At 42.5% G+C, this 26,100-nt stretch overlaps 1 protein-coding gene across 9 annotated transcripts in view; it reads right to left on the reverse strand.

Annotated features, from left to right (window-relative positions):
* SATB1 (SATB homeobox 1) overlaps positions 1-24,712 on the reverse strand; it is a 93,398-nt gene extending 68,686 nt beyond the window's left edge. For 2 of the 9 annotated variants that reach the window (XM_040547328.1, XM_040547327.1), the window contains exons 1-2: positions 24,292-24,711; positions 2,124-2,359 (exon numbers count right to left, since the gene is read on the reverse strand). In XM_040547328.1, the coding sequence (XP_040403262.1) occupies positions 2,124-2,334 (211 nt within the window). In that variant the 5' untranslated portion in view covers positions 2,335-2,359; positions 24,292-24,711. Of the gene's footprint in view, positions 1-2,123; positions 2,360-5,056; positions 5,160-5,218; positions 7,168-11,925; positions 11,994-24,291 lie in introns of those variants that run through there. The other 7 variants (XM_040547331.1, XM_040547324.1, XM_040547322.1 and 4 more) reach the window with 6 other exon arrangements.
* Between the last annotated feature and the right edge of the window lie 1,388 nt (positions 24,713-26,100).

Consider the following 26,100-nt stretch of genomic DNA (forward strand, 5'->3'; position numbering starts at 1 on the left):
AGAGCTTTCCAACAGACACACACACACACTTCATCTGCAGAAAGGTTTTGGCTGTTTTTCCCCCCACACTTCCTTTCACACTCTTACAATTGATGTTTCACCTACTACCATCTGACTGAAAGAAAGAGCTCAAAATTCTTAAGTGGTTTCACCGCTAATACCTGAAGATGAAATGTAAACAAAGCTTCATTTTAGCAAACACTGCATATACGCTCAAAAACAGCCAAGGCAGATTTGTCTTTTTCCTTATCAGTTCCTACAAATCAGGTTATGATCAGACACAAAACTAGCAATGCACAGGTACTGCATTGCATGTCAGCACAGTTTTTGAGAGGTATGCGATCTCAGGAGTTACAACATTGTGAAAAATGTAGTACTTTAAACAAAACAGGAGACGCTCCTGGCCAAATTTTGATGTCCAGTGTAGCTTATCAAAGGTGGATCCTGGTACTGTGACACAGGTATCATCTGACTACAAATCAAGCTACTAAATCTTTTAGCAAACTGTCACTAGTGTCCTTCTGTTAATGTGAAAAATGTTGTACAGGAGAGCACAACCTCAGCTGGCTGATCTCTCCTGCTAGTGCTTGGCAAGACCTCCAAGTGCAGCAACTCCATAACCTTCTAGTATTAAAGGGGAGAGCACTGGTCAGTGCTCGCTGCTAAAAATACAGCATGATTTAAACCTGAAGGCAGTGTTAGAGCTTTTGCTGAAGGTTTACGAGTCTGTGTAAACAGCACGTCTGCCATAAGGAGCAGTGAAGTCTGTAGAATCCTTGTCTAAAACTGTCCTGGCATTAAAGTTTGCTGTGCAAATATCACATAATACCAGAGACAGCTGAAATCTCCTATTTAGGATTTTATGGAACTTATATGTTTGCAGGCGTCAGAAAGTCCTTTTTATATAGCCCCACTGCTTCACTGTACAATATTAATGCACTCTGCTTGAAAAGCCGTAATAAATTATATTTTTAATGCTCTTACCCTGGCTTTCTTAAGATGCATACATTCTTGGCAAACAATCAATAAATAGGGTAATCATGAGCAGAGGCCAAAGAATTTGCTGAAGTGCTGTTTTTCCATTTTTAATAGATAAAGATCTAACAATACGGACTGCTGTGTCTGTTCATTTCAGGATCAATATATTCTTTGTTTTCGCCAAACCGAGGAAAAAATAAATGATTGTACGATAAATGTTATGCATCAGACACAATGAAATTCCTCTGCCTTCTAACTTTGTGCGTTTAATAGTCTTGGTTGCATTTTGCACTTTGCTTAGCAAATGCAAGAAAAATCTGGATTACAAACATATACTGATTATACTGAGAAAAGTAGAGGCTGTTTTAATACAAATGCCAAATTACATACAACATCTTTTGATTTAAATTAGCAAGCCTGCAGAACATGGTAAAAAAAGGCTTCTATATTATGGTATGTAAAATTTATAGATTATTGTCCATTGAAAGTATTTTTAATGCAAACAAAAGCCATCCATATACAAACATCAGTGATTCTAAATGTGCCTTTTCCTTGTGTAAATGTCTAATTACAGCAAACCAGCCACTGAAAAATATGACACCCAAGTTGTTCATTGTTCAATAATGAATTGTACTTAAGAAAATAAACTGCAAAGATTGACATCATAAATGACTTTTCCAATGTGATACCTAAAGATTTATACACTCTCCTTTCAACCAACTTGCAACTGTTATGGAAATAGTGCTGCCCTTCCAAGCTTGGACCATCATTAAGAGGAAAGGCGAGAATTTGTTTCAGGGGTTCGGTATTTACTCTTACATGTTTTTGCGTTTCTGAGACCAACGCTTTCTCAAAGAATTAATACATTACATTACTTCTATTTCAATGTAGGAATTTGCTTTAATCAGGGCAGCTAGCCTTTACCTTAACAAAAATCAGACTCCACCCTGTAAAGCAAGATGCTCCACCCAAGCATGAAGCTTACATTTCCCAAATGTGATTTATATCAGAGTTGGGAATATACAGTATTTTAGAATGGAGATTTAATCCTGAAATATAAATGAAGTAGAGTCTGCAAAAGTATGCTTCTCCCCCCCCATATTATAATTCATATTTCTCAAATGCAGAATTAACAAAAGTGTTACCTTTTCTAATATTAGTTTTCATCAGGTGTCCAGAGTGTTTTAAAGGCACTCCTTGCATTTTAGCTCCTGTACTTCCAAGTCTTCCTCTTCCTAATGGGCTCCCATTCTGTTCCAAGCGCGCAATTTTGGCTGGTGGACCCTTCGGATCGCTTACATTGTTAGACATTTCTGAATGTTCTTTCCCCTGAGTTGCCTCGTTCAAATGATCCATACTCAGTCCCGCCTCTAAAGATCACCTGCCATGATTCAAAAAAAAAATATATATGTTGTACACGTGTGCGCATATGTATACGTACACAGCCTGCACATGTACAGAGATATATATGTATCGTAAGCTCATAAAGAAGAACAAATAACTATTTTAACTAGGAGAAGATGCCTTTTTTAAAAGATACAAACTTATTCTCCAAAAATGACCCCATACCCCAGTTTACAGAGGGATCACATTGTAATCTGATGGAATTATTTTTTTAAAAAGCCAACTAGAGTACCCCTTAAAAAAAAATCTTCATAGTTATTATAAATCTGAGAGGTACTAAGACTCTTATAAATGATGTTTGTCAAGGTATGTGCTCCAACACAGCTATTGTTACAAATCTCACAGAAGGGGTTGTTATTAAACCCGGGTGTTTTCATTGTGTTAAAGAGAGAAAAAGAAAGAGGGAGAGACAGACAGAGAGAGAAAGAAAAAGATTCTCCTGAAACTGTTCTCAATCTACTTGATAAAAAATGGATGCACAACAATAGAGAGATTGTTAAAACTTTAGCTGAGGAAGCAACAGATTTATTAGTGAAGTAGAAGACTGGCCATTCACAATTTCCCCCCACACCTTGAAAATAAAAATTAGAAGAGAATTTGACAATTTTACATTCAACTTCAGAAAGCAGTGGCGGGAGGTGGTTGCTTTTGAGTTGCCCAACTGATTTTATACAGTAAGTTTATCAACTTTTGCAAAGTTCAAGATAAGCATATGAAAATTTAAAGGTGTTAAGCCTTAACCGTTAGTTTGTTTTCTTAAAAAAAAAAAAAAAGGAAGAAAATCAGCATCTCACAAAACACAATGCTGAAAAAAAAAATCACAATTTCGACAAGACATTTGAAACCCTTAAAAATAAAGAATCCCTTGGTGATGCAAAGCAAAGTTACACACTGGCACAGCTACGTGAAACCCCAAAACGGAAGCAATTTCAATAGCAAATTAAGAAAAGTATTTGTTAGCATGCTTATATTTCCCTTTTTATAAACTTTTGAAACCTCGGTCCACGAATAACAATTCCACTGAAATCATTAAAAATCCCCCAAGCCTAGAACATAACAGAGTAAGTTTCAAGGATTTTTGTCACTCGTCAGAAACAATTTTACCAAGTAGAAAGGCAATCAGTTGCTGAGAACAGAGACATCTTTCTGGTTATGATTTCATTCATCAATACTGTTATGATTGTTAGGGATTTTACCCTACCTTTCTCTGACAGAGAAAAGGTGTGACTACACTCACAATTATGTTATGCATATAAGATAATCACTAAGGACAGGTGACTAGACATTAATTTATGAACTAGTATTTACATTACCGAGCACAAATAGTAATACTGGGGAAGTCATATTTAGAAAGACTGGTGCGAATCTGATAATTGCTACTTTCTTTCAGTTGCCTAGTAATTCAACACATTTTCTGCACAATTCATAGCAAAGCTATTAAAGTCTAAATATCTTGGGATTTTATTTTTTTATATATACTATTCTATGTCATTGGTATATATGCCAATTCTGTAAACTATTTTTTTCTGCAGTGAACACTGCATTGTTTTTCCTGATATGGTGAAGAAAGAGGTAATGTATTAATGCGAATGTTTACAAGCAACCTAAAGAATGCCAGCGAATAGCTAAAGTTTAGAAAATCATTATTTTTCCTTATGCTGCAAGGTGACATGCTAAGGTTTCCCATTCATCTTGATCCCATCTGTTTTAGGTCGTGTCTCTCATTAATGGTAAACATGCCTATTTTAGCCACTTTCTGAAGAGAGTATTTTTTTTTCTTTTACTGGGTTAACTGTAGTCTAAGGAAAGAATTACAGTCTCAAACCATTAACATCTTCTGATGTTTCTGATGATGCTAACGTGCTATAGGGCTGCTTTTCTGAGGCTGCCCTCTCTCAAGAATAAGGGGATTAAAAATAAAAAATAAAGGGAAGGGGTGTTTAATAATAAAGAACCCTTGAACGAGAAAATCCTCGCCACTTTTGGCAACTTCGGAAGCACTCTAATGCACCAAGGCTCTTTGCTACAAAAAGTATCTAGTCATCATGAGTCAGAATGGCACTACATCATGTACAGTGCATAAAAGTGATAGATCGCAGCTCAGTTAATACCCTGACTACAACCAAAACACCAAATGGGTCATTTTCGCTTGGCCTTAGAATACCCACCCATCGGCATCCTCTCCCCGCTTAGTCATCTTGTAAAAAGCTTTATGTTACAAAGCAAAATTACATGCACATAAAACACCTAATTTACTCATTTAAACTCCATGCCCAAGGCTAAAGTTCACTGAAACCTCAGCCTGGAATAGTGATGAGCAACAACCAGCGTGGCCTGCCCAGGGAGAGAGGGTTTGCAGGGAGGAGGAACTATTATCTCCTCCGCTTCCAGGCCAAGAGTTTCCCCGGGTTTCGCGTTTCGGCATCTTTCACAACTACAAGTTCTCGGCACAGGCGTTCAGAGCAGAGCCCGATTTCGAGGCACGGTTTCCCAGCGTAACGCGTACGGCCCCACCGCGCGATTTCTCAATGAGAAGCCGGTGCCGCGTCTCCTTTTGTCGCGATGGAGGAGCCCCGCCGCTATTATCTTATTTCTCCCTCTCCTCCTGAACCAGCCCCCTCCCCAGTCGTTTCCCCTCCTCTTCCCTCCCTCCCCCATAAAACCCCATAATCACATTTGCGAGAGGCTCCGCACTTATCCGTTCCATATGGCTCTGGCAATCCAGGCCAAGCTTTCGCTGTGACCTTTTAAAGAGACAAAGAAGCAAAGTACTTATCTAGAAACAGAAACACTGCAGTTTTCGGAGTGAAATTAGCAAAACCGACCCGAAACTCACCACTTCAAAACTTGACAGCATATAAATAACAAAAACAAAGGAGGTTTCCTTTGCAGCCCGAGCTCTTGAAGAGGAAGAAGTTCAAGACTGATGTTCTCTAGGTCCCCCCTTTTGGGGGGGGGGGAGCGGGGGGGGGAGCAGGGGGGGCGCAGCAGACCTGAGGGCTACTTCCCCTAATATTCGCTTATTTGCCTTGTTTTCTTGTTGCTATTTTCCTCTAGGCGGGGAGGGGCAAAAATAGAGAGCGAGAAACGGAGTAGCCATGAGCAAAAAAAAAAAAATGGCAATGGGAAAAAAAAATATAGTAAATATCTTTAGAGAGAGCCCGTTTTCAAGGTTTAGCAACAGAAGAAGGAGCTGGAGAGCGAACTGATCAGACAAGTGTAACGCTCGAAACGAGGAATTAAGAATAATAATAATAAAAAAATAAAGTACCAGGTTTAAATTGAGGTGGAGGGTGACTTAAGTCTAGCTATCCTTTCAAAAATAAAACCAATGCGTACAGGAGCAAGTGAGAAAGGGGGGGGGGGGGGGGTCATTAAAAAAAAATCAAAGCAGAAAAAAAAAAAAGGCAGCTTTTCTATCCAGTGTGAAGAGCAGAAAGTCTACTTCTAGGTTGTCACTTACACTATTATTCTCCAATAGGCACCCAGAGGAGCAGCACACACAGAAGGAACCCGCTCCCCTCCCCCTCCGCCAAAATACACACCGTAACAGCCCCCAAACTTTCTGCGGAAACCTCAGCCCCAGAGATCGCTACTGGAGATAAAAAAAAAAAAAAAAAAAAAAAAAGAGAAAAAAAAAGTGTCGAGAAAATTGCAGGAAAAGGCACTAAAATGCCACTTTTAATCTCGCCTTTGCGGTCCGGGGAGGAAAAAAAAAAAAAAAAAAAGGCAGAGAGGACCTGTCTCCTCTCATTTACCGGGGGCTGTTGTGCGAGAGAGGGGGGAGAGGGAGCAAGGAGAGGAGGGGAGAGAGAAAAAGAACAGAGGGGAGGAAGGAAACACACACAACAAGGCACACCACCACCACTACAAAAAGTGACGAGGTTTCACTCCCCCTCCGAGTCCAAAACCGGGAGAAATTGTAATTAAAAAAAAAAAAAATCACAAAAACCTCTGTAAAAAAAATTAAAAAATCAAAATCAAAACCTGGCTCTCTTTCTGCGAAGGAAAAAATAATAAAAAATAAAAAAAACTGGGAACTCGAAGAAGAGTTACTCGCAAGAAGGGGGCAAAAATATAAAATAGAAAGGCTGCAAAAAGCCAACAACAACAAAAAACCAAACCAGCAAAAAAAAAAAATTGGAAAAGAATAATAATGGTAGGCTTTGGGTTTTTTTTTTTTTTTTGGTCTCTCTCTTTTTTGCTTTTTTTTGTTGTTGTTGTTTTTTTTTAATGCTCGTTTCCCCTGGCTGGCTGAGGAGGGCTGCTATTTAGGCCGGTTTGGTGGTTGTTGCTGGATGTTACACGGCTCTATGTCTGTGTGTGCGTGTGTATGTGTGTGTGTCCCCGGACGGAGCTGCCTGGCTCTGCTCTCTCTATCTCTCCCCCCCTCCTCTCTCTCTCTCTCTCTCTCTCTCTCTCTCTCTCTCCCTGTTTCTGTCCCCATTAAATTATTAGTTGACTCATCACTACTCCTCCTCCTGCTGCTGCCGCCGCCGCCGCCGTCCCCTGCTCAGAGCCTCCTCTCCGCTACCGCTCGCTGCCGCTGCCGCCGCTGCTTCTTCTTCCTCCTCCTCATTTTAATACAAAATAACACCGAGGCCACCGGCTCGCTTTTTTTTTTTTTTTTTTTTAATAATACAGCCCCGAAACGGGGAGGAGGAACCCGCAGCCTCCCCGCTGCTGCCCGGAGCCCTTCCCCGGCGGCCCCGGATCATCCGACGCGTCCTGGGAGGGAGGGAGAGGGAGAGAGAGAGAGAGAGAAAGTGGCAGAGGAGGAGGAGGAGGAGGAGGTGGTGGTGAAGGAGAGAGGCATGGGGGAGGGGAGGCCGGGGAGCTGAGGTTGGAGGTGGGGGGGCCGGGAGAGGAGAGGTGGTGGCACCGAGGGGGGGCGCCGGGCCGGGCCGGGCCGGGGGGGGGCTCCGGGAGGTGCGCGGGGGTGGCTCGTGGGGGGGGGGGGGGGGGGCCGGGGGAAGAGGGCGTGCGGCTTCCGGGCGCGCACGAATTTGCAGCCAGCTGGCTGCGGGTGAGGCGGCCCTGCCTGCGCCGCGCACAATGCCCGCCGTGCCGTGCCGAACCGAGCCGTGCCGTACTGAGCCGTGCCGAGCCGCGCCGGGCCCCGCAGACACCGCCGCAAGCTGCCCCCCCCCCCCCCCCCGCAGGCGGCAGATGGGGGCCTGCGGCGGTGTGTGTGTGTGGGGGGGCTGCTGGAGGAAGAAGAGGAGGAGGAGGAGGAGGAGGGGCGAGGATGAAGGCCGAACAATATCCTGCCGGCGTGGGCACGGCGCGGAGCCCCCGCCCCGCCCCGCGGAGCCTGCGCGGGCAGGTGCACGGCGACGGGGGGGCCGTGGGGAGAGGGGGAGCGGAGCAAACTTCTGCCCCCGTCCTTCCTTCCCTCCCCTCTTCATCCCCGGCTCTCCTAAAAGCCTGGGAGAAGCCCCCCACGGAGCCCCGTCCCGGGAGGGGTCATCCCCGGTGCTGGGTTTTGGAGGGGGCTGAGCCAGGCCGGGCCGGGCCGGGCCGGGCCGGGCCGAGGTGCCCCGAGCGGCGGGCCCGGGCCGGGGCAGAGGGGTCCCCGCAGCGCCTCCGCCCCGCGGGACCCGCAGCCACCAGCGCAAGGCGAGGGCTGGAAGGTGGCAGCGCGCTGACAGCAGAAATAACCGGCAGCCAGCCGTAACTTCTTCCCACAATGCACTCGGAAAAACAACAACAACACGAAAAAAAAAAAAAGTAACCCAACTAGCCGAACTTGAACGCAACAAGTTTGTACAGGCTGCGAGATAAGAGAAAAATTAAAGTTCTTTATTGATAAAGGGCATGGTGTTTGAAGGCGCTATGTCTAACAAGGGGCGTTGCATCACCAACCAGAGAAATGCGAACTGCTGCGCAGGCGGGTATAAAGCCCAAACAGTTAGGGGAGCAACTTAAAAAAAATTAGCGACCTGCACATACAAACTTGACGCAGCAGCAAAAGTAGGCAAGCGGGGAGACTGATAACAGTTGTAGAGTACGCAAAATAGCATGGGCTCTGAGCAAAGGGAAGGCAAATCAATAAATCTATGAAGAGCAGAATTATCGCTACACGTACTACTATAAAACAAGAGGAATGCATAAGGACCGGGTAAAGAAACAAGCTGACATTCACCCAAGTAAGCAGAAACAGCATACAGAAAAAAAAAAAAAAAGGTAATACGGTGAAATACATGAAATATTTATCATATTCAGCAACACACAAAATAGATTATAATCTCAGAAGCAAAGAAATGCAATGCTTGAACATGAGTACAGTGTTACATAATGCTATTATTCAGAGCAGAGCAAGTGGAGGTGGAATACATAGGAAACATGAAAAGTTGTACAGATGTTGCATGTCCTGAAAAAGGTTACTAAGATTGTTACCGAGAGTGCTTAAAAGGGGAAAAAACAAGAAACACATTTCACAAAGAAAAACAAGGGAAAATGTAGATGACATCTTCCATAACATATGATCAAGGGATAACTGTCTTGCGGGTTGTTTATTTAGAAACCCATCTTTTTCCAAGACGATAGATAGAATATTATTCAGTCCCTCCAAAAAAAATAAGAGAACGAAAGAACGAAAGAGAAAGAAAGAAAGAAAGAAAGAAAGAAAGAAAGAAAGAAAGAAAAAGAAAGAAAGAAAGAAAGAAAGAAAGAAAGAAAGAAAGAAAGAAAGAAAGAAAGAAAGAAAAAAGAATTATTTCCCAATACATTTGAACCGTTGGAGGAAAGACGGTGTTTACTAGTTGAATTTAAACTTCCTGAGCGCAATGGAAAATATCAATATTGTATCAGTTTTCATCTTTTCCAGGAAAGTCTGTTGCAGTAAACTTTAGTAGCTAGCAAGACTGACCACTAAAGAAGAAAAACATGGAAGATGAGGGAGTTTCAGCTGGCAGCACGCTTCCTGCAGTGCGATGGAGAAAAAGGAAGATAATTTGAGGGATGCAGAGCTGGTTAGAATAGATCTGATATTTAAAAATATGATTTGGAACAAGATTCGGGACTAAAACACCACTTTATAAGAATGATTACCAGATATGACAGTAACAACCACCAAGAAAACAAAAAGATTAGAATCTGTTCTAAAATAACTTCTGCTTTGGTGTCACAAACCATTCCCTTCATGGTCAAAAAAACCCTTAAAATGTTCAGAGTAAAACAAAGTGATTAATCTAAAAAGCAGAGACAGAGAATTAAAGGAGCAGGGAGATAACAATCTGATAATACAGGAGCACAGAAGGCCTAATAATGATATTATTATGCACACTAACCAAACACTGACAAACAAATATTCTGTTAATTATATAATCATGCATATGCTTCCTATGCTTGAGATAAATGATTACGGAAAATCACTGTCTTCTTGAAGCTGCATATATGTACTAAGCCCTACAAACTCCCTGCAACACAGATTAATTTAATTTCTGTGTATCACCTATGTCTGGTAAAGTATTTACTGCAGACTTGGGAGGTGGAGCGTGGAACCTGTGCTGTAACTAGAAAGCACGGGTAACTGAGGGCTGCTGCGTCTTGGCATATAGGCAGCAGATTTCTCTTATCAATACGCAACTACTTGGAATGAATTCAAGATACAGATATCTGATTTTCATTTGACCTATTCCAATTTGCACTTCACTGTGTCAACTTTGATATTAAAATGTTCCACTAGAAGAAAGATATTTATAATAAAAACATATATAAAGAACAGAAGATGAATAGATATTGTCATGGATACATATGCAGGCAATCATTTAAACATGCAGCAAGAGTAACATCACATTTTTCATAGCTTCTAGTCAACATTCAGCAAACAAATATATGCTTAATAAAGCTTATTAATCCTTAATAAAGTTGTTGCACTGTATTTTTATATATATAAATGCATTTTGTGCTAGGTTACATTGAAATAAGACAAATAGTTATAAAGTTGGACTGTGTTTCTTCACCCCCACCATGAATTAACTCTCGAGCAGCGGTCTCAGTGGCTGCAAAACAAAACAAATTCTCCAGTGTGGCATGCTGCCTCGGTGCCTTCTAAGGTCTCCATTCCAATCTTTTCTTGTTCAAAATAAATTAGGAAATATGGGCCCAAATCTTGAGGCTTGGCTCTTGTGCAACACAAACAGAAATGACCTGGCAGCAGAGTAAAACCAGCATGGCTGTGTATTCTCTTTTATCAGATTTCTTTGGGGAGATCAGGCTGATTGGGTTTTGTAAATATGTATTTCTGACAACTCTACAGCCATTTGGGTAACTCATCAGCTCCCGCCCGTGCTGGAGGTGATGCAGAGAAGCCGCGCAGCAGCGGCACTGTCAGGAAATTCGCTTTACTCAGAATTTGAGCAGTATTTTCCGCACTGTGAGGGGCCATCTACAGCTAGCAGTAACTGCTGGACCGCAAGGCAATGAAAATACCAGTGCCTGACTTTCTGAAGGGAAACATCTATGGCCAAAAGGTGGATGGCTCCCTGGCAGTTTGTGCCTAATTTCTGCATGAGGTACACAGAAGCGTTAGGGGGAAATAGTGCCTGTACATCCTACTGTCCTTTCCCATGGCCATCTGTGCAAGCCCCAGCATGGTCACCACTGTGGTGTGGACTCAGTCCCGAAGCCCTACAAGTGTTGCACCTCCAACTGAAGGTGCTTCTCAGTCTCTGCTGACTGCCTTCCCCTCCGCTTTGCCCTGAACAACTGCAGGTGCCCAACCACGCACAACCTGCAGCCGACCTGGCTGCAGCACTCGCAGCTTTCACGCGCCCCAAGCTCTCGATGCACACCGATGGGGATCGCGGCATTCACCGACATCCCCCACGCTGAGCGCCAAAGTTACATACCAACCTAGATTTTTTTTGACTGCAACCTGCCCCAGCCTGGATAGTATGCCTGTCAAAAAGCAAAAGTGCTATGAAATGAAATTCATAGCACTGAAAGGCATCGCACACAAGCTGTCGTCCCCTCTCACATTTTGCATGAGCAATTTCTGCTCGTTTGTGTTCTCTCACATACAGTGTCCTGAAAGAGTTACGTAAAATGGATATTTAACTTACAGGAGTCAGCTGTATTGAACTGCACTTAATTGCTTATTAAGTGAAGTAAATTATCCTTACCATATTCACCAGAGGTGAAAAACCTACATATATGGCTACATGTAGAGCACTCATTAGTTTACGGACCCCAGATCCCTTGGAAAGTATCAGATATCTACACAGTGTCCCATGGTGCAGTATTTTGTAGTTGGATGTCTCCGCTTGCTTGCAAATATGTAAAATCATATACAAACAGACATCTCCCTATTGATTGCCTATGTGACGAGGCTCGTTTACTCCCACAAACATTTTCTGCAGTGTATTTCAATCATGGAATTTTCTTTTAAAAATAGAATTGAATAGGAATATGCAAAATGTGGTTTGGGATAAAACAAATTACTTTTAGTCAAACTACTGCACCATTTTGCATAAGCACCTTTCATAGCTCTACATGTATTCTGACTAGGATGAAGGTATAACCGAAGTAAATACATACATTTGCTGATGTGGTCCCAACAGTCATTTAGGTTTGCCCCTTGCTGCCAAACAAGTCATGAAGAGGCAAATTACTGGAAGAAGATAACAGAAAAAAAGCCAATAAAACTGTTTGGCGTGGTGGAGGAAGTGAAGGGTGAACATGACTGCTAATGAGAATAGAAAGTCTTTCACCTCTGCCTGCCACGAGGAATCCTAGCTGGTTGAAACTGCAATAGACAGGTGTCCACATTCCCATAAAAGATCGCAGCATTAATCATTCATTAATGAATATTAATGGCTTAATCACATAATTCTTACTCTGTAGTTGCCCAATCTCTACCTGTTCTGCAGACAAGCTGAGTTCATTCCCTAAGCATATTATTAGCATTGCAACTTCCACAAATACTAACTACGTGGTATTTAATATAAGCCAATATTTTTATGACTATGGTTTTCAGAACTACTTCAAATAATAAGCTTCAACTTAAAAAAAAATATATATATATTTTGTAGACTATATCCTTTTCTATCCATAACAGTAGACTAGATCCTTGATGAGTCACGCTTGTAATTTCCACGTGGCAGCTACAGCCAACTACTTCCACAAAAAACAACAAGCAAAAAAAGGCAATAGAGTTTTATATAATAGTTTTAATGCAATTAGGCAGCTGGAAGAAAGGAGGAAAGCCAGCATCTTAGGATCAGCCAAGTTACCTATGTTATAAATGCGTGTTTTGCAGGTTACTGATTTCCCAACTTTCTCCAAAGAAGTATAATTTTCAGGCCTATCATGTGAACATATTTAATACAAGATAAGAGAATAAGAAAATAGTTCCTGTTAAAACCCTGATCATCACAGTGCTAGGTAACTCATAGGAAAGAGATGGTCATATAATTGTTACCTGGAAGAAGAGTTGGTTGATAAGCAGTTATTTTAGGGATGTGCCTGAACAGAAGCTCTATTAATTTAACACTATGTAAAGAACAATCCCCAGACATATAAACTAGTAGAGTTTCAGTTAGTTTTGCTTGTTAAAAGCAATGTTACACCAAGTTATCTCTAAAGCATTTTGCGGTGTTGTTGACTGATTCAGCTTTTCTTTCCTTTCCTGACTCCTTTTCCATCACCTCCAACCTCTGTGTTTCTTTCCCAGTCAAAAAAAAAAAAAAAAAAAAATGCATTTAGGCATACAGAAGTTTAATCCGACACTTCTGAGTGAGGATGAATTTCACACAGCCCAAGCAAAACTGCATGGTATGGTAGAAAATCAGAACCATTGCGGTTAGCGCTGCAGAAGGACTATTCAAGCATTATTAACTTGAGTTCAGGTGCTTTCTGTGAGCTCAAACAGCACTGATTCGTTACACTGGAACACTTCGCCACCAGGACAAACTATCATCTTTTTCTTTGACCTGATAGCATAAATAAAATCTACTGATAAAAATTGAAAATATGGAAGAGTTGAAGTCTAAGGAAATGGTTAGAACTGATTGATGACTTGAACTATGTCAAACTTTCATTATGAAACCCAAAACCACATGAAATGTCCTGTTTCCAGTTTCATTGTTAACTCAGAATTCTGCCCAGGTTCTTCTAGACTTTTTCTAAAGTTCAAAACCTTTTAAGTAAAACTGTGCATCTAATTACGGCCAAACTTGACAGGAGTCAATATTCATTGTACATAAAATACATGCAAAATGTGTGGTTTTGGTGTAAAACAAATTGAAAGTTGGTGGTTTTGGCCGAATTCACTTTTTCTTCTAGGACTTGTTCCAATCTCAAACTCAGAAGATTCCACAATAACGAAGATTAAATGAATGAGTTTTTCACAGTTCTTTTTAGGAACAATTAGCTGTTAATGTTCACAGTTCTTTTAAGGAACAAGGTACATGTTAATATCTGGGTGCTAAAACAAAAAACGTTTATCATATGCAGTGTCACTAAGATAAAGGTCATCTATACATGTGTCAGTGTATGTTTAGTTTAAGCGCAAACAACAGAAGGCAAAAACAAGTCACTTCAAAATGTTACTCCAAGTAACTTGTTCAAAATATTTGTCCCGATTTAAAAAAAAATAAAAAATCAAAACTGTAGCAAAAGCACGCTCCAGTATTTAATGCATTTATTTGCTAAAATAACTACATTTCTAGATTTCCTGCCTATCAGCTATAATGGAAACAGGCTGACACGGGTAAGAGCAGTTGGGAACCCACTAGAATATGACATTTTTAGGGCAAAATGAGGTTAATATTCATGCCAGTTTGTTTATACTCATTCTAGTACTAGAGCAAAACGCCCGAGCGTAAATATATACATATATATTTCCCGAACTGCATATAAACATTTGGGAGAAAAGTTTGTATTTGATGCTGATATAAGAACAGCTGAGGAAGAAGCATGTGGCGAAGATGAGGCATGCACATGAAGGTTCCTAGCAGAGCTCCACCTGTGACAGGCGAAATAACATGTGAAATCAATTATTTTCACACTGTCCAAAAATGTCCATGTTCATTTTCTAAGGAACTCTTTTCAATATCATTCATTCCTGGCAGGCTATATTACAAACTCCTTCCCATAGTACAATTTTCCCTTCAAAAATGTAGGTAACATGCTCACAAGAAATTTTGAATTTTTCTATTCATGAAAAATATGGGGTGCATTCTCTATCAAATCATTTTTCTTTCATAGATGGAAAAGCTCCCTGCACCACATCCAAAAATGCTTCAAACGTGGGTGGAGCCAGGTGAAGAAATGCTCCAAATTTTTGCAGTCACAGAAAAAGCATGTTCAAATCACCTTACCCCTGCGTTTCTGAAACACACAGCACTTTCAAATACAAGAATCCCCCAGTAAGCCACCAGGAAGGAACTACACAAAAAAACTGTCAACTCAGGTCCAAGCACATGCATCAAGCTCTTTTAGAATTTTCTATGAAAAAAAAAAAAGAGAGAGAGAGAGAAAAAAAAATTATATGTAGCTCTTCTTTTACATAATATCAGTTGGTTGTTGCTGTGGGCACGTAGCAAAGGGTTATTGTCTTTTGCTTGATTTAGGCCTGTGAAAATCTTTCCATGACCAAAAGAAATTGTATGCCCAGTCCATACTGAAGTTTTTAATAAAAAGCAGTAAAGCAATCTGTTTCATTGTCAAAGGATTGAAAGAAATTTAATTAATGCCTTCGGAGGGAACGCCTGTATAAGTATCAGAATCACAAGAATGTGTGCATATGCATATATGAATACATATGCACAGCCATAGTCTACTCTGTTGCTTTCATGTCGTCATACTATAGGCCATGAGCAGCTGAAGGCAGAAGTGAACTCATACAATTTAAAATATCACGCTGACACAATTTTAAGGTTAAATGACACTGTGTAGTTTATGAGAAGTTTAAGTGCTATCATCACAGGATAATTTGGCCCTAGAAAAGTAAGGCGGTATAGAAATGCCAACAGACAAACAAATTAAAAATAGTAAGTTAGAAACAGGGGAAAATGAGTTTATGCCACACTAACAGAAACAAAAAGAAACAACAACAACAACAAAAAAAAACAACCCCCCAAAAGAAAAAAAAAACACAAAGATGCATGAAAAGCAGTATGCTATGTTAGATGTTTATCTATACATAAGAGACAGGTGTCACAAAAACAAAACAAAAAAATCATGAAGCTAAAGAGAAACTTTAACTCACCAGTTTCCATCTGTTATATCTGAATTCATGCATAATTGATTATCCATGACTGGTAAGTTCTTTTTTTTCACTAGCCTAACACAGTTTTCTAAACATTATGTGTTAAATCACCACCAAAGTAAAGGGTGTTTGAGAAACCGTAAGGGCAGAATAAAAATTTTTTAATGAAAAATAACATGTCAGTTAATAATAGAGCTGACCTATGTTTAAGAGAGAAATTTTAATCATGTGCATATTAAATATTAATAACCTATTCTGTTATTGTTATAATAAGGTTAAGTAAGCTTCTCCATGCTTAAGGAAAGAGAAAAAGTAGGAATATGTAACAGTGAAAAAAAGCGCTGAGAAGCAGAGACATAAGGAAAATGTGTCAACAATAAACAAGAGGAAATGAGAAAGAAGGAAAAGATGAAGGTGGAAACTAATCTCTATGTGTCATTATGACTGCCAGAGTACTGGCAAAGAAGCAGCATCCTTTTATTTCAATTTTAATCATTTCTGAATTTTAATACCCTGCTCCTTTTGTAATTCTCCTGGCATTCCCTATATGCATCCATCCCAGCCAAAACACCAGTGTAAATTAAATGGCACACAACCACACCACTGATGTAGCTCTCCCAGTAGAACCAATTGAGTGACCAAAAAGCAGAGAAGGTATGACTACTTTGTGTCCCTGTAGACCACTGGCCAATTAAGTGACTTAATGTTCTTCAATTCCTTTAATTTTGAAAAGAAGGGCAGTGGTTAGGTAACCCAGCAATATAGAGCCATTAAAAAAAATAAAGCAAGCCAGTAGTAATACAATAATCAGTGACCATCAGGGCCTGGAAAAATGAGTTTGCTCTCACTGGCACTAAGGAGCATCACATGATTATTTAATTACAGCTCTAATTTTTGTCTCGTGGATGGCAACATATCAACAATTAATAGGGCAAATAGAGGAGACTGCATTTTTAAAGAGACAGAACCTATACGAAATACTGTTTAGAAATGCAATTTGTCAGACAGTATAACGTGTCTTAAGGCATATCTTTCATCGTGCCACACAAATAAAAAAGTTCTAGCAGTTTAATTTGCTGGCATGGCATCTAGGAAATTCTTCTGGAATCCTTAGAAAATAATAACTGCACCTATGCATAGCCTAATAGTCATTTTAATTGGTAATGCAGAATTCAGTTTCTCATAGGACATGCAATCCAAATAAACTAGTGGAATCACAAGTTTCAAATCCAAAAATGTTATTACATAATTATTACATCTTTTATCTTAAAAAGATGATAACAAAATCCTACGGGAATGGCCAAAAGGATTATGGTATTCAGCAAGTCAAATGAAGAAGAAAAGAAAGAAAAAGAAACCCAATACAATACAGTCAAGGGGACAGAGATTGATTTTGGTTGACTGATTTCACTGTGAGCTTTTCTTATAAAGAGTACTGAAATGAGGGGTCCTACTCCAATATTGTGGTGTTCCTGAACAATACTCATACTTAAGAAGCAAAAAAAGCAAAACCTGAAAGAGGACCTGCACCTGGTCGATTGGAAAGCTCTGCTCTGAAGGGGTTAGATGCAGTTCCGATTGTGCCCAGTCCTGCAAATAACCAAAGTGCAGAATGGGAACTACGGGCACAACTCAGTGTGTGGAGGAGCACCCTACACATGCTGCACAATTACTGGAATCTACAAGTATAGCAGAAGGAAAACTCTCATGTACCTGATCTTCCTTGCAAACAAACTCCCTATTCCACAGCCATGCACGGACCAAGTTATGAATTCCAGCGATTTACATTATCCACAATGCATATCAGACAATATTGAATAACTGACACAGGGAAAGCAAGCTCCAAATTTCCTTCAAACATTAAGCTGTACATGTGAAAACCCTACCAAACTACTCTTACTTTTTTTGAATCTTCTGTCTCAATATTCAAGTTAAACGTGCTTTTTCATTTGATGTTCTGTAATCTATCCTTTGAACAAGCAAAGAAATGCTGACTTTCGGCTCTCGCACAGGTAAAAAAAGAAAAAACAAACCAAAACCGCTGTTAAACAACCGTTCAAGTATTACTGTAAAAAGAAAAGCAACGAGAGAAGAAATACTATTACAACGAATGCCCCATTCCTCCTGAAAATTGTCTAAAATTAAGTTGTTTTGATTGCAGACATGAACATTCTGGATTGGAGATCTTAATCTATAATCTTAAAAAGAAAGCTGGCAAGCAAGAGCTTGTATGTAGAAGTATATATCATTCTTTTTATGCACTGGTTACTATACAGATAACATGTCTCACAAAGACTGTAATTAAATGTCTAGTGCAGAAGTAACACTAAAAAGCATTCAGTATTATTATATTACAACGAATCCTTAGAAGCTAAAACTGTCATTTTTAAAGTTTTAAGATGCCTCTAATTATTCTCAAGACTTTATACATTTATCAAGGAAGCCCACCTATGTTGAAAAGCATTAATGATTTAAAGTCATTCTAATACAGCTCTCTACAAAAAAAAATATTAATTTAATCTTTGATTATAAACATTGTAAAACTCACCCTGAAATTTCTCCTTACTTTTTTTTTTTCCCTTTAGTTCCTCTGTGAGTTTTCATGCATGCACAGTCTCGCACGCTCTCTCCACTCCTCTCTGTCTTTTATTTGATGCGTTAAAATTGGGAATACTTAGGGCATATTTAGAATTTTTATTCTGTTTATTGCAAATGTTTTTAATTACAACTAGACATATTCTAAGTAAAGTTACTGAAAAGGAAATACCTTTGTCAAACCTTTGCATGTGGGCTGGAGTTCAGAGCAGCAATTCTTTGTACTTGTGCTGTAAAAATGTTTTCCATTCTGGGACCGACTTACAAATATAAAGAATTAATATTTCAGTGCTCTATGAAATGTATATATTGCTAATTCCATAGATGGGTAAATAAACCAGAGGCATATTAAAGTCACATTTACAGAGACATTGTGTGCTGCAGCTTCCTCTTCTTTCATATGAAGTTGTGAGTGTTTCGGCACTCACAGGCTCATGACATAAAGGGCTGCAAATGTGCTGTGGTCAGTGCTTTACCAAGACCACACACCTTGTCAGTGTCAGAACTGAAAGCAAGACCTGGACTCCAGACACAGGAAAAGGTTACGAGACAGTCCTCCAGGTATACATGATCCCAGTGCATCACCACTTATATGGAGCAGCAAGTGGAACAACGCACAAATGATTGCTGCTGGCCAAATAAATCCTGTCAGAGCAGGATCCTGAGAAGATGAGGTGCATTCTAGGTTTAAAGCACCTCCCTCATCTCCTCGGGTCATATCATGTCATAATGTGCCAAGAGAAAGAGATAAAGCAGATAGTGGCTGGGAGTTATGCAAGGCCAACACAGCTGATAGACGTGGCCCATCCTGAAGCTTTGCTCCCAGGTGCAGTTCAGGTGACTGAGGTCCACCTGCACACAAGCAGATTCTTCTGCCCATCCAGCCCGCAGTTCATACCAGAAAAGCAGGAGATGGCTCGAGCTAACTCCTGTGAACCTACAGCTGTGGAAAAGCATTTCTAATGCTGTTTGACAGCAGCCTAAGGACAGGAGCAGGCCCACGCTCCAGTGAGAGGAGGCCTTCTCACAGCCTGTGCCAATCCTGGCATACACCAATGCCCACAGACTCACTGAAAAAACTGAGATCAGGGTATATTGGCATTCTAAATGAATAGCAAAAAGGTGACTTTGGCATAAATGCTATATAACAAAAGCTAGTGTGTCCGTCAGCCCATCTGAACACCTAACACTGATCCCGTCAAAACCAGAACTGTCAAAACAAAGGTCTACGGACCTCCGCATAGATCCACAAGTGCGCATGAGAGGAAAGTCAGGCCCAGCAAGTTTAAAAACAGATATTTACAATTCAGACGGTGCCTGAGGTATGTAACTATGCTCCACTCCCGTATTTGGCTATTGCTACACTATTCCTACTATACTATACCAGATTATGCAGATTAAGGGTAGATTACAGTTGGTATAGGGTACAAGGACCAGGTGAGAGCATGTGAACAAGATCAGAACTGGCAAAACCCTGTAAAATTAATCTCTACCTGGATTTATACTTATTGAGAGCATGCAGTGCAGGAACCATTAGAAAGTCAGCATTTGCAAAGCAGCAAACAGATATCAATTAAGCAATAAAGTGTCGGTGATAACTGTGGTAAACTTAGATGCCACAGGATGGCAAATGTTAGAAAACACCTACATTTTAGAAGGGACCATTATATCATATCCTTTTTGAAGTAACAGTTACAAATTGTGGTCAGGTACTGTTGAGAGTTCGCGGTACTAGTACCACTCACATGGGAGCTGGCATATGAACTAACTTAATGCTAAATTTTATAATTTACAGAATGGTAGAGAAAAATACACTTCATGGGTAAAGATTATTAATGGAACCCTCTGGCGGAAAAATTAGGGGTGCTTTCCGTAAATTGTGAGTTACAATACCTGCAGTTATCTCCAGTTGAAGAGACGGCTACTTGCACTCGTTAGTCCAAGATAAAAAGTAACATCAGTGGAGTTTTCTGACATGGACTTTATAAAGTTGCAAACTTTCAGTATAACAAGCAATAAGAACTGTAAGTTACTCTTTAACCATCAAACTGTTTTACTTTTTTTTTTTTTTTTTTTTTTTTTAGAATCGGTAGCAACTTTGTGACAACTAAAGTTTAAAAAATGCACTTGATTGCATAGTGACAGATTTGCAGAACATTTTTCATCACACACACATATGTGCTTTCAGTTATTAATAAAATGCTTCTGCCCTTAATCTGCCGTTGCCTGAATATACAATTTCAGTGACTTGGATAGACAAATACTGTTAAGGAATTCTGTTTTCCCTGTTTGAGATGCAATTCAAATACACCAAGCAAAACTAAATGCTGTGTCTTTAAAACTGGCTCCTGCATGCCACAGAAAGCAATACTGATTCACTTTTCTACAGAGTTCCCCTTGGAGTGGAATGGTACGGAAACTTTCTTTTCTTCCCCTGCCCTTCTTTTCTTTTTCCCTCATTTCGAACGAGGAAGAGTCAGCTACCCTAGATAACACCACAGGTAGATATTAAAATGGAGACAGCCATTATTTAGTGGCGGCAGGAATATAAATACATGCACCAACCTATAAACCGGTGTTTACTTCAGGAAAGTAAGTCATATTTTTCCTCTGATTGCTGTGCTGTCAGTTTAATGCAGCGTAAATAAACAGTAGGTGCATGATAGCTTTAAGTAGAAAGTGTTCATTCCACAAGAGGAGCAGATTACTGAAGCCTGATGCCTATAATGGCAAAAGCAGAACTCCCATTTTACCTGAAAATATAGCCTCCTGTGCTAAGAGACTTGTGGCTTTTCTATTAAATTAATTTGTCAGAATTCTATGAAAAATATTATGTACTCAAAGAACTTTACCAAAAACATTCATTTCTGTAGCCCTCGACTTGAACCATTTGAAAAAACAAAAGCCAATCACTCCTCTGTAATTTCATCATCCCATTGCTCTAAATGAAAGCTTTATATAATCAACCTAATCTAACAGAAAATAAAATGATATATAGAATTGCCTATACTTTGAGTTATTTTGTTCTTATAAATATATTCCCTGACTGAAAGTAAAAAAATTCCCCTTTGGAAAAAGCAATGATTTCTGAGAAGATTGTATATACACTCTACATCTATTAACATAAATTATAAGAAAGTAAAATGTTCCAGATGTGTTTAAACTGTTGTGGAAGGAAAGTTTGTGGCTTCATTGGATATATATTAAATATATCTAGAGAGAGCAATGGCAGTTATGTACAAGAAGGCAATAAAATGCTTCACTAGTATCTACGTTAAAATAGCGTAGTTCCTAGAAATGTGACCAAAACATTTCATAAGTCATGTTCGCTCCATTTTTAATTCAGAAATCTACTTTAAATATAAATTTTCTGTATGATGCAGTCTATCTTATTAATATAGTAATCTCCTTGATTTTTTTTCCAAAACACAGCTGGAAACATTAAGAAGGACTTTGAATTTATCCGACAATATCTATATGAAAAAATAAGTTACGATAAAAAGGTGGCATCACTTCCAAAATTGTAGTCGATACAATTAAAAGATTTGTGTTATTATTATTATTATTATTAATAATAATAATATTAATATTTTCCAGGAACACCAGACTTCAGCTGAGCATCTTCTAAACTGCAGTTGCACCCATTTAAGCCTCTGTCCACCCTGAACCTGCAATGTAGGGCGCGTCGGTGCCCATTCAGGACTTTCCTACTGTGGGGAGGCTTTGTGGCCGTGTCCCCGTGGGACTGGTGGCCGCGGTCAGTGCCGTTGGGCTGCTGGCAGGGCCGCAGGCAGCGCTGGCCGCTCTGCTCTCGCCTGGGAAGCGCAGCAGCAGAAGGCAGGTGCTCATCAGCTGACCCGCGGGGCCTACGCCGCGCACCAGAAGAGGTGCCCTGCTCTCGTACAGATCTGGGGCTTTTGTGGCAGACCCTCTCCGCTCCTCTGTCTGGCAAAGCAGCACGTCCCATCAGCGAGTTACGGACTGACTCTGTCTGCTTTACAGGCCAGCAGGTTCGGATCGGTGCGCGCTGCTAAAATAACAGGAGAGGAGAAACTGGGAGTCACTTTTCCATTTAAACTATTAGCAGCAAAGAATGTAAAAAGGAAACAGCTAGTTTTTCAAAGTGTATGCACAAAAAGGATTCCATTTAAATATTTTTTGTTCCAGTAAACTCTTTTGCATACAAAGGACTTATTTATTACATATTTGAACTTGTGGGAAAAAGGGAAGGAATGCACTGATTCCTGAAATAACTCTGCAGTCTTTTTGGAGACTTCACTTTTCTGTGCTCTTGTTCTACTTAGAACAGTTTTATTCCAGGGACGGAGGAATTCCTTGGGGTCAGTTGTTTCTTTTCCACTAGCTTTTTGTATTCACGAGTGGGCATACATAGCACGCTAGCCCATGATTTTAATTTTTCTTCTATCGCCTCATGATGTGCGCGTGCTAGCTGTTTAGATGCACGCCTGGAAGTGAACACATTACATTTTCTGCTTGCTCATTTTGCTACCTACTCTACATTATTACACATTTCTGTGCAAACCATTGCTTCGACCTGAAAAGCAAGGTAATACCAATAACGATCGCAAAGAGAGAATGAATTAGAAAATGAGTGCATGTATAAATGCATAGAGAGCATATAGGAACACGGGACCAAGAAGAGCACTCTCAAATTCTACAGATAGTGCTGCAGAGTCAGAAGGAGATACAAATCGCAGAGAACACCCTACGTTCACGTCTTTACACTCCTCGCTCCTGTCTCAAGTTGTTTTTGAATAGTGCGCCTGATTTGACAGATTTCTATCTGGCGATTGTGCTGAATGCTTGAAGAGATAGTGAAATATCCAAGCGTTCCTTGTGCTAACTACAGTTGAAATTTTACACTTATTGTAACCTTTTCTAACAATGTGAGAAAAACAGAGTAAATATATTAAATTTGTTTCACAACAGATGCTTAGGTTGTTAATATTTAAGATGCCTATTCATGCTATTCCTGTCTGCACATTTGTCAAAAATGTAAGCTTGAATGCTAATGTTTGCCAGCAGACAGCAGACAAATATATGAACGCACTATACCAAAATAATAGAGAGTAGAAATAATGGACCGCTGCTGATTCACGCCCAGGTAGCACGGACCAGAAGGCAAGGGCACTGCCCGCCCGGGCCCCTTGGAGGCTCTGGATCCGAATTTGTGAATTATTTTCCCAGTCGCGCTGCACTCACTTGGGCTGACTACGAGCAGCGGAGAGCTTTCGTCATTTTCAGCTCACTCCAGCTTCGGAGAGCTGGTGCGAAGTGTTTCATCAAACTTGCATTTTAGCGAAGTTTCTCTCGCGGTCCCAGAAGCCTGGGGACAGGCAGGGGGCAACTCCGGACCTGGCAGGTGCCTGCCTGGCAGGAGCGCTCCCGGGGGCAGCGAGCGGAGCCGGCGACAAAAGGACGACGGTTTGCGCAAAACCTCGGGGGCCGGCTTTGGAGACGGAGGAAAAAAAATATAATAATAATAAAAAAAGAAAAAATCCCGGAGCACGGCGACGAGCCCCTGGCAGCGCTCCCCGCAGCGCCGGGTGGCCGCGGGGGATCCGGGGCGCTCCGCAGCCGCGGCTCGGGGGGCGCCCGGCCCCGCGCAAGCTCCGCGCCCTGCGGGCTCCCCGTTCCCTCCAGCCCCCCCCCCGCCACTCCCCCCGACCCGGCGCTTCGCCCCGCTCTCCCCCGCCGTCGGGGCTGCCGCGAGGAGCGCAGGGAAGAAGTTTGCCAAAGTTTCGGGTTTTTTCTTTTTTCTTTTTTTTTTTCTTTTTTTTTCTTCTCCCCGCTCCTTGCGCCTCGCCGCGGGGGCGGCGGGCAGGGGAGCGGGGCGGGCGGCCGGCAGCTCGCCGGCTGCAGGTGTGTGAAGGCGCCCGTCGGGAGGCTCCGCAGGCTGAAGCGCCGCACGGAGCCCCCCCCGGCCCGCACCCCCGGACTCCTCCACGCCCCGTCCCCCCGCCCTCTCTGCCGGGTGGGCTCCGTAGAGCACCGCGGCGGTGCCCCCGGCGCGGCCCCGTCCCCCCCCCCTCCCCCCGTGCCCGTGGAGCGCCGCCGAAGGAGCGGGAGCGACTCACTCATGGGAGCGCGGCGGGCGAGGCCGGCGACACCTCCGGCTTCCGAGGCGCCGGCGAAGTTAATTGCACTGAAGTTCAAGTTGTCTTTTCACCCATCAGGAGTGGGCGTTTAAAGGAAGGAGAGCGAGGAGGAGGAGGGGGAGGGGGAGGGGGGAGAGTCGCTCTCGCTCTCGCTCGCTCTCGCACACACACACACACACACGCACACACACACGGAGGCACAGACACACAGCCACACGCACAGACACACGGACACACGCACACAGCCACACGCGCGCACCCGCCCGCTCGGCTCCGCTCCCGAGCTGCCTCAGCAAGGAGGAGCCCGGACGGAAACCACCAGGGCAGCAAGGTACCGGCGTGGGGCAGCCCTGCCCGTGCGTCTGCGTGTCTGTCTGTCTGTCTGGGCGTCTGCCTGCGGCCCCCCCCACCTCCCCGGTCCCCCCCCACCACCTCCTTCCCACGGCCCCCCCGGGCGGGGAGGTGCGCGCTGCCCCCGGGGAGGGGGCGGCGATGCCGTCGGGGCAGCGAGGCCGAGGGAGGCCGGGGGGGGTCCCCGCCTGCTGCCTCCCTCCCTGATGGGGGCGGCGATGGGAAGCGGCGGAGGGGGGGGGGGAACCGAGCGGCGGGTGAGTGTGTGTGTGTGTGTGTGTGTGTGTGTGTGCCGCCCCCCCGCCGAGCAGGGAGTCAGGTGGGACACACACGCACACACACACACACACACAGCCCCCCTCTGCCCCCGCCTTCCCGGCCCCCTCCCCTTCCCTCCAGCTTGCCCCCGATGCTTTATTTCCACACCTGCACCCCCGGCCCCTGTCGGGCGGCGTGCGCCCCTCGGCGCCCAGCGGTTCAGGCAGCACCGGGGCCGGGGCCGGGGCCGGCCGGGCTGGGGGCGCGCAGCCCCCCGGGGGTCGCCGCTCGCCCGCCGCCGCCCGTCGGGACCGGGAGCGGAGCCGGGTCCCGCCGCGCCGCTTGGTTTTGGGAGCCGCGCATCGCCCCCCGCGGTGGTGTCGGCTGCGGTGTCACCTGGCACCGCGTGCCCCTCGGCACCGCTCCTTCGGAACTGGCTTTGTGCGTGTAACTTCTCCTCGGGGAGGGACTTTTTCTCTGTTCTTTTGTTTTTAAGACCCTTCTTTCCCATCTTCGCTGCTGCACGCTTTGGATGTGGAGTTCCTGGAAAGTGAACCTGGCAATGAGTGCAGGTTTCCCTGAAAGCCGAGGCTGCTTTTTATTCCCTAGGAGACTGAGAAGAGAGGGGACCCTGGATGTCAGCCCATCTCCTTTTTTTTTTTTTTTTTTTTTTAATTTATTTTGACTTTGAGGCGCATTGCCTTTTCCAGCCCTGGGAACTGGCAGCTACAATTCCTGTAGACACCTTTGCGTGTCTCAGAAACAAGACCGAGACCATGGAGTTGATATGTCAATGCTTTTCTCAGTTAACCTGTGCCGCACTCTTCTATTAATTGGTATTAGAAAGTGCAGCCTTGTAACGCAGTTATTGAATAATCATTAATCCATGGAGGATACACAAGCCCAAAGGTTAATAATAAGAACAACAATTAATAATATTGACCTTGCCAGCAGGGGGAATATTTTTTTTTCAGTTATTAAGAGGCACTCCCATTTGTACAAGGTACAGTGGGGTGAATTTGGCCGTGGTGTGTTGAGTACCAAACTACTGCAGGAAGCCCAGAAATGAATTCACCCCATTATCTCCATGTTACCAGGCCTCTGACTTTTTCTCCCTTTGAAATGTATCAAGCACTACCCTCATTTTAAATAGAAATGCTAAGTCTTTAATCAATTCTG

This window comes from Cygnus olor, chromosome 2 (genome assembly GCF_009769625.2).
Source record: "Cygnus olor isolate bCygOlo1 chromosome 2, bCygOlo1.pri.v2, whole genome shotgun sequence".
Taxonomy (NCBI): Eukaryota; Metazoa; Chordata; class Aves; order Anseriformes; family Anatidae; genus Cygnus; species Cygnus olor.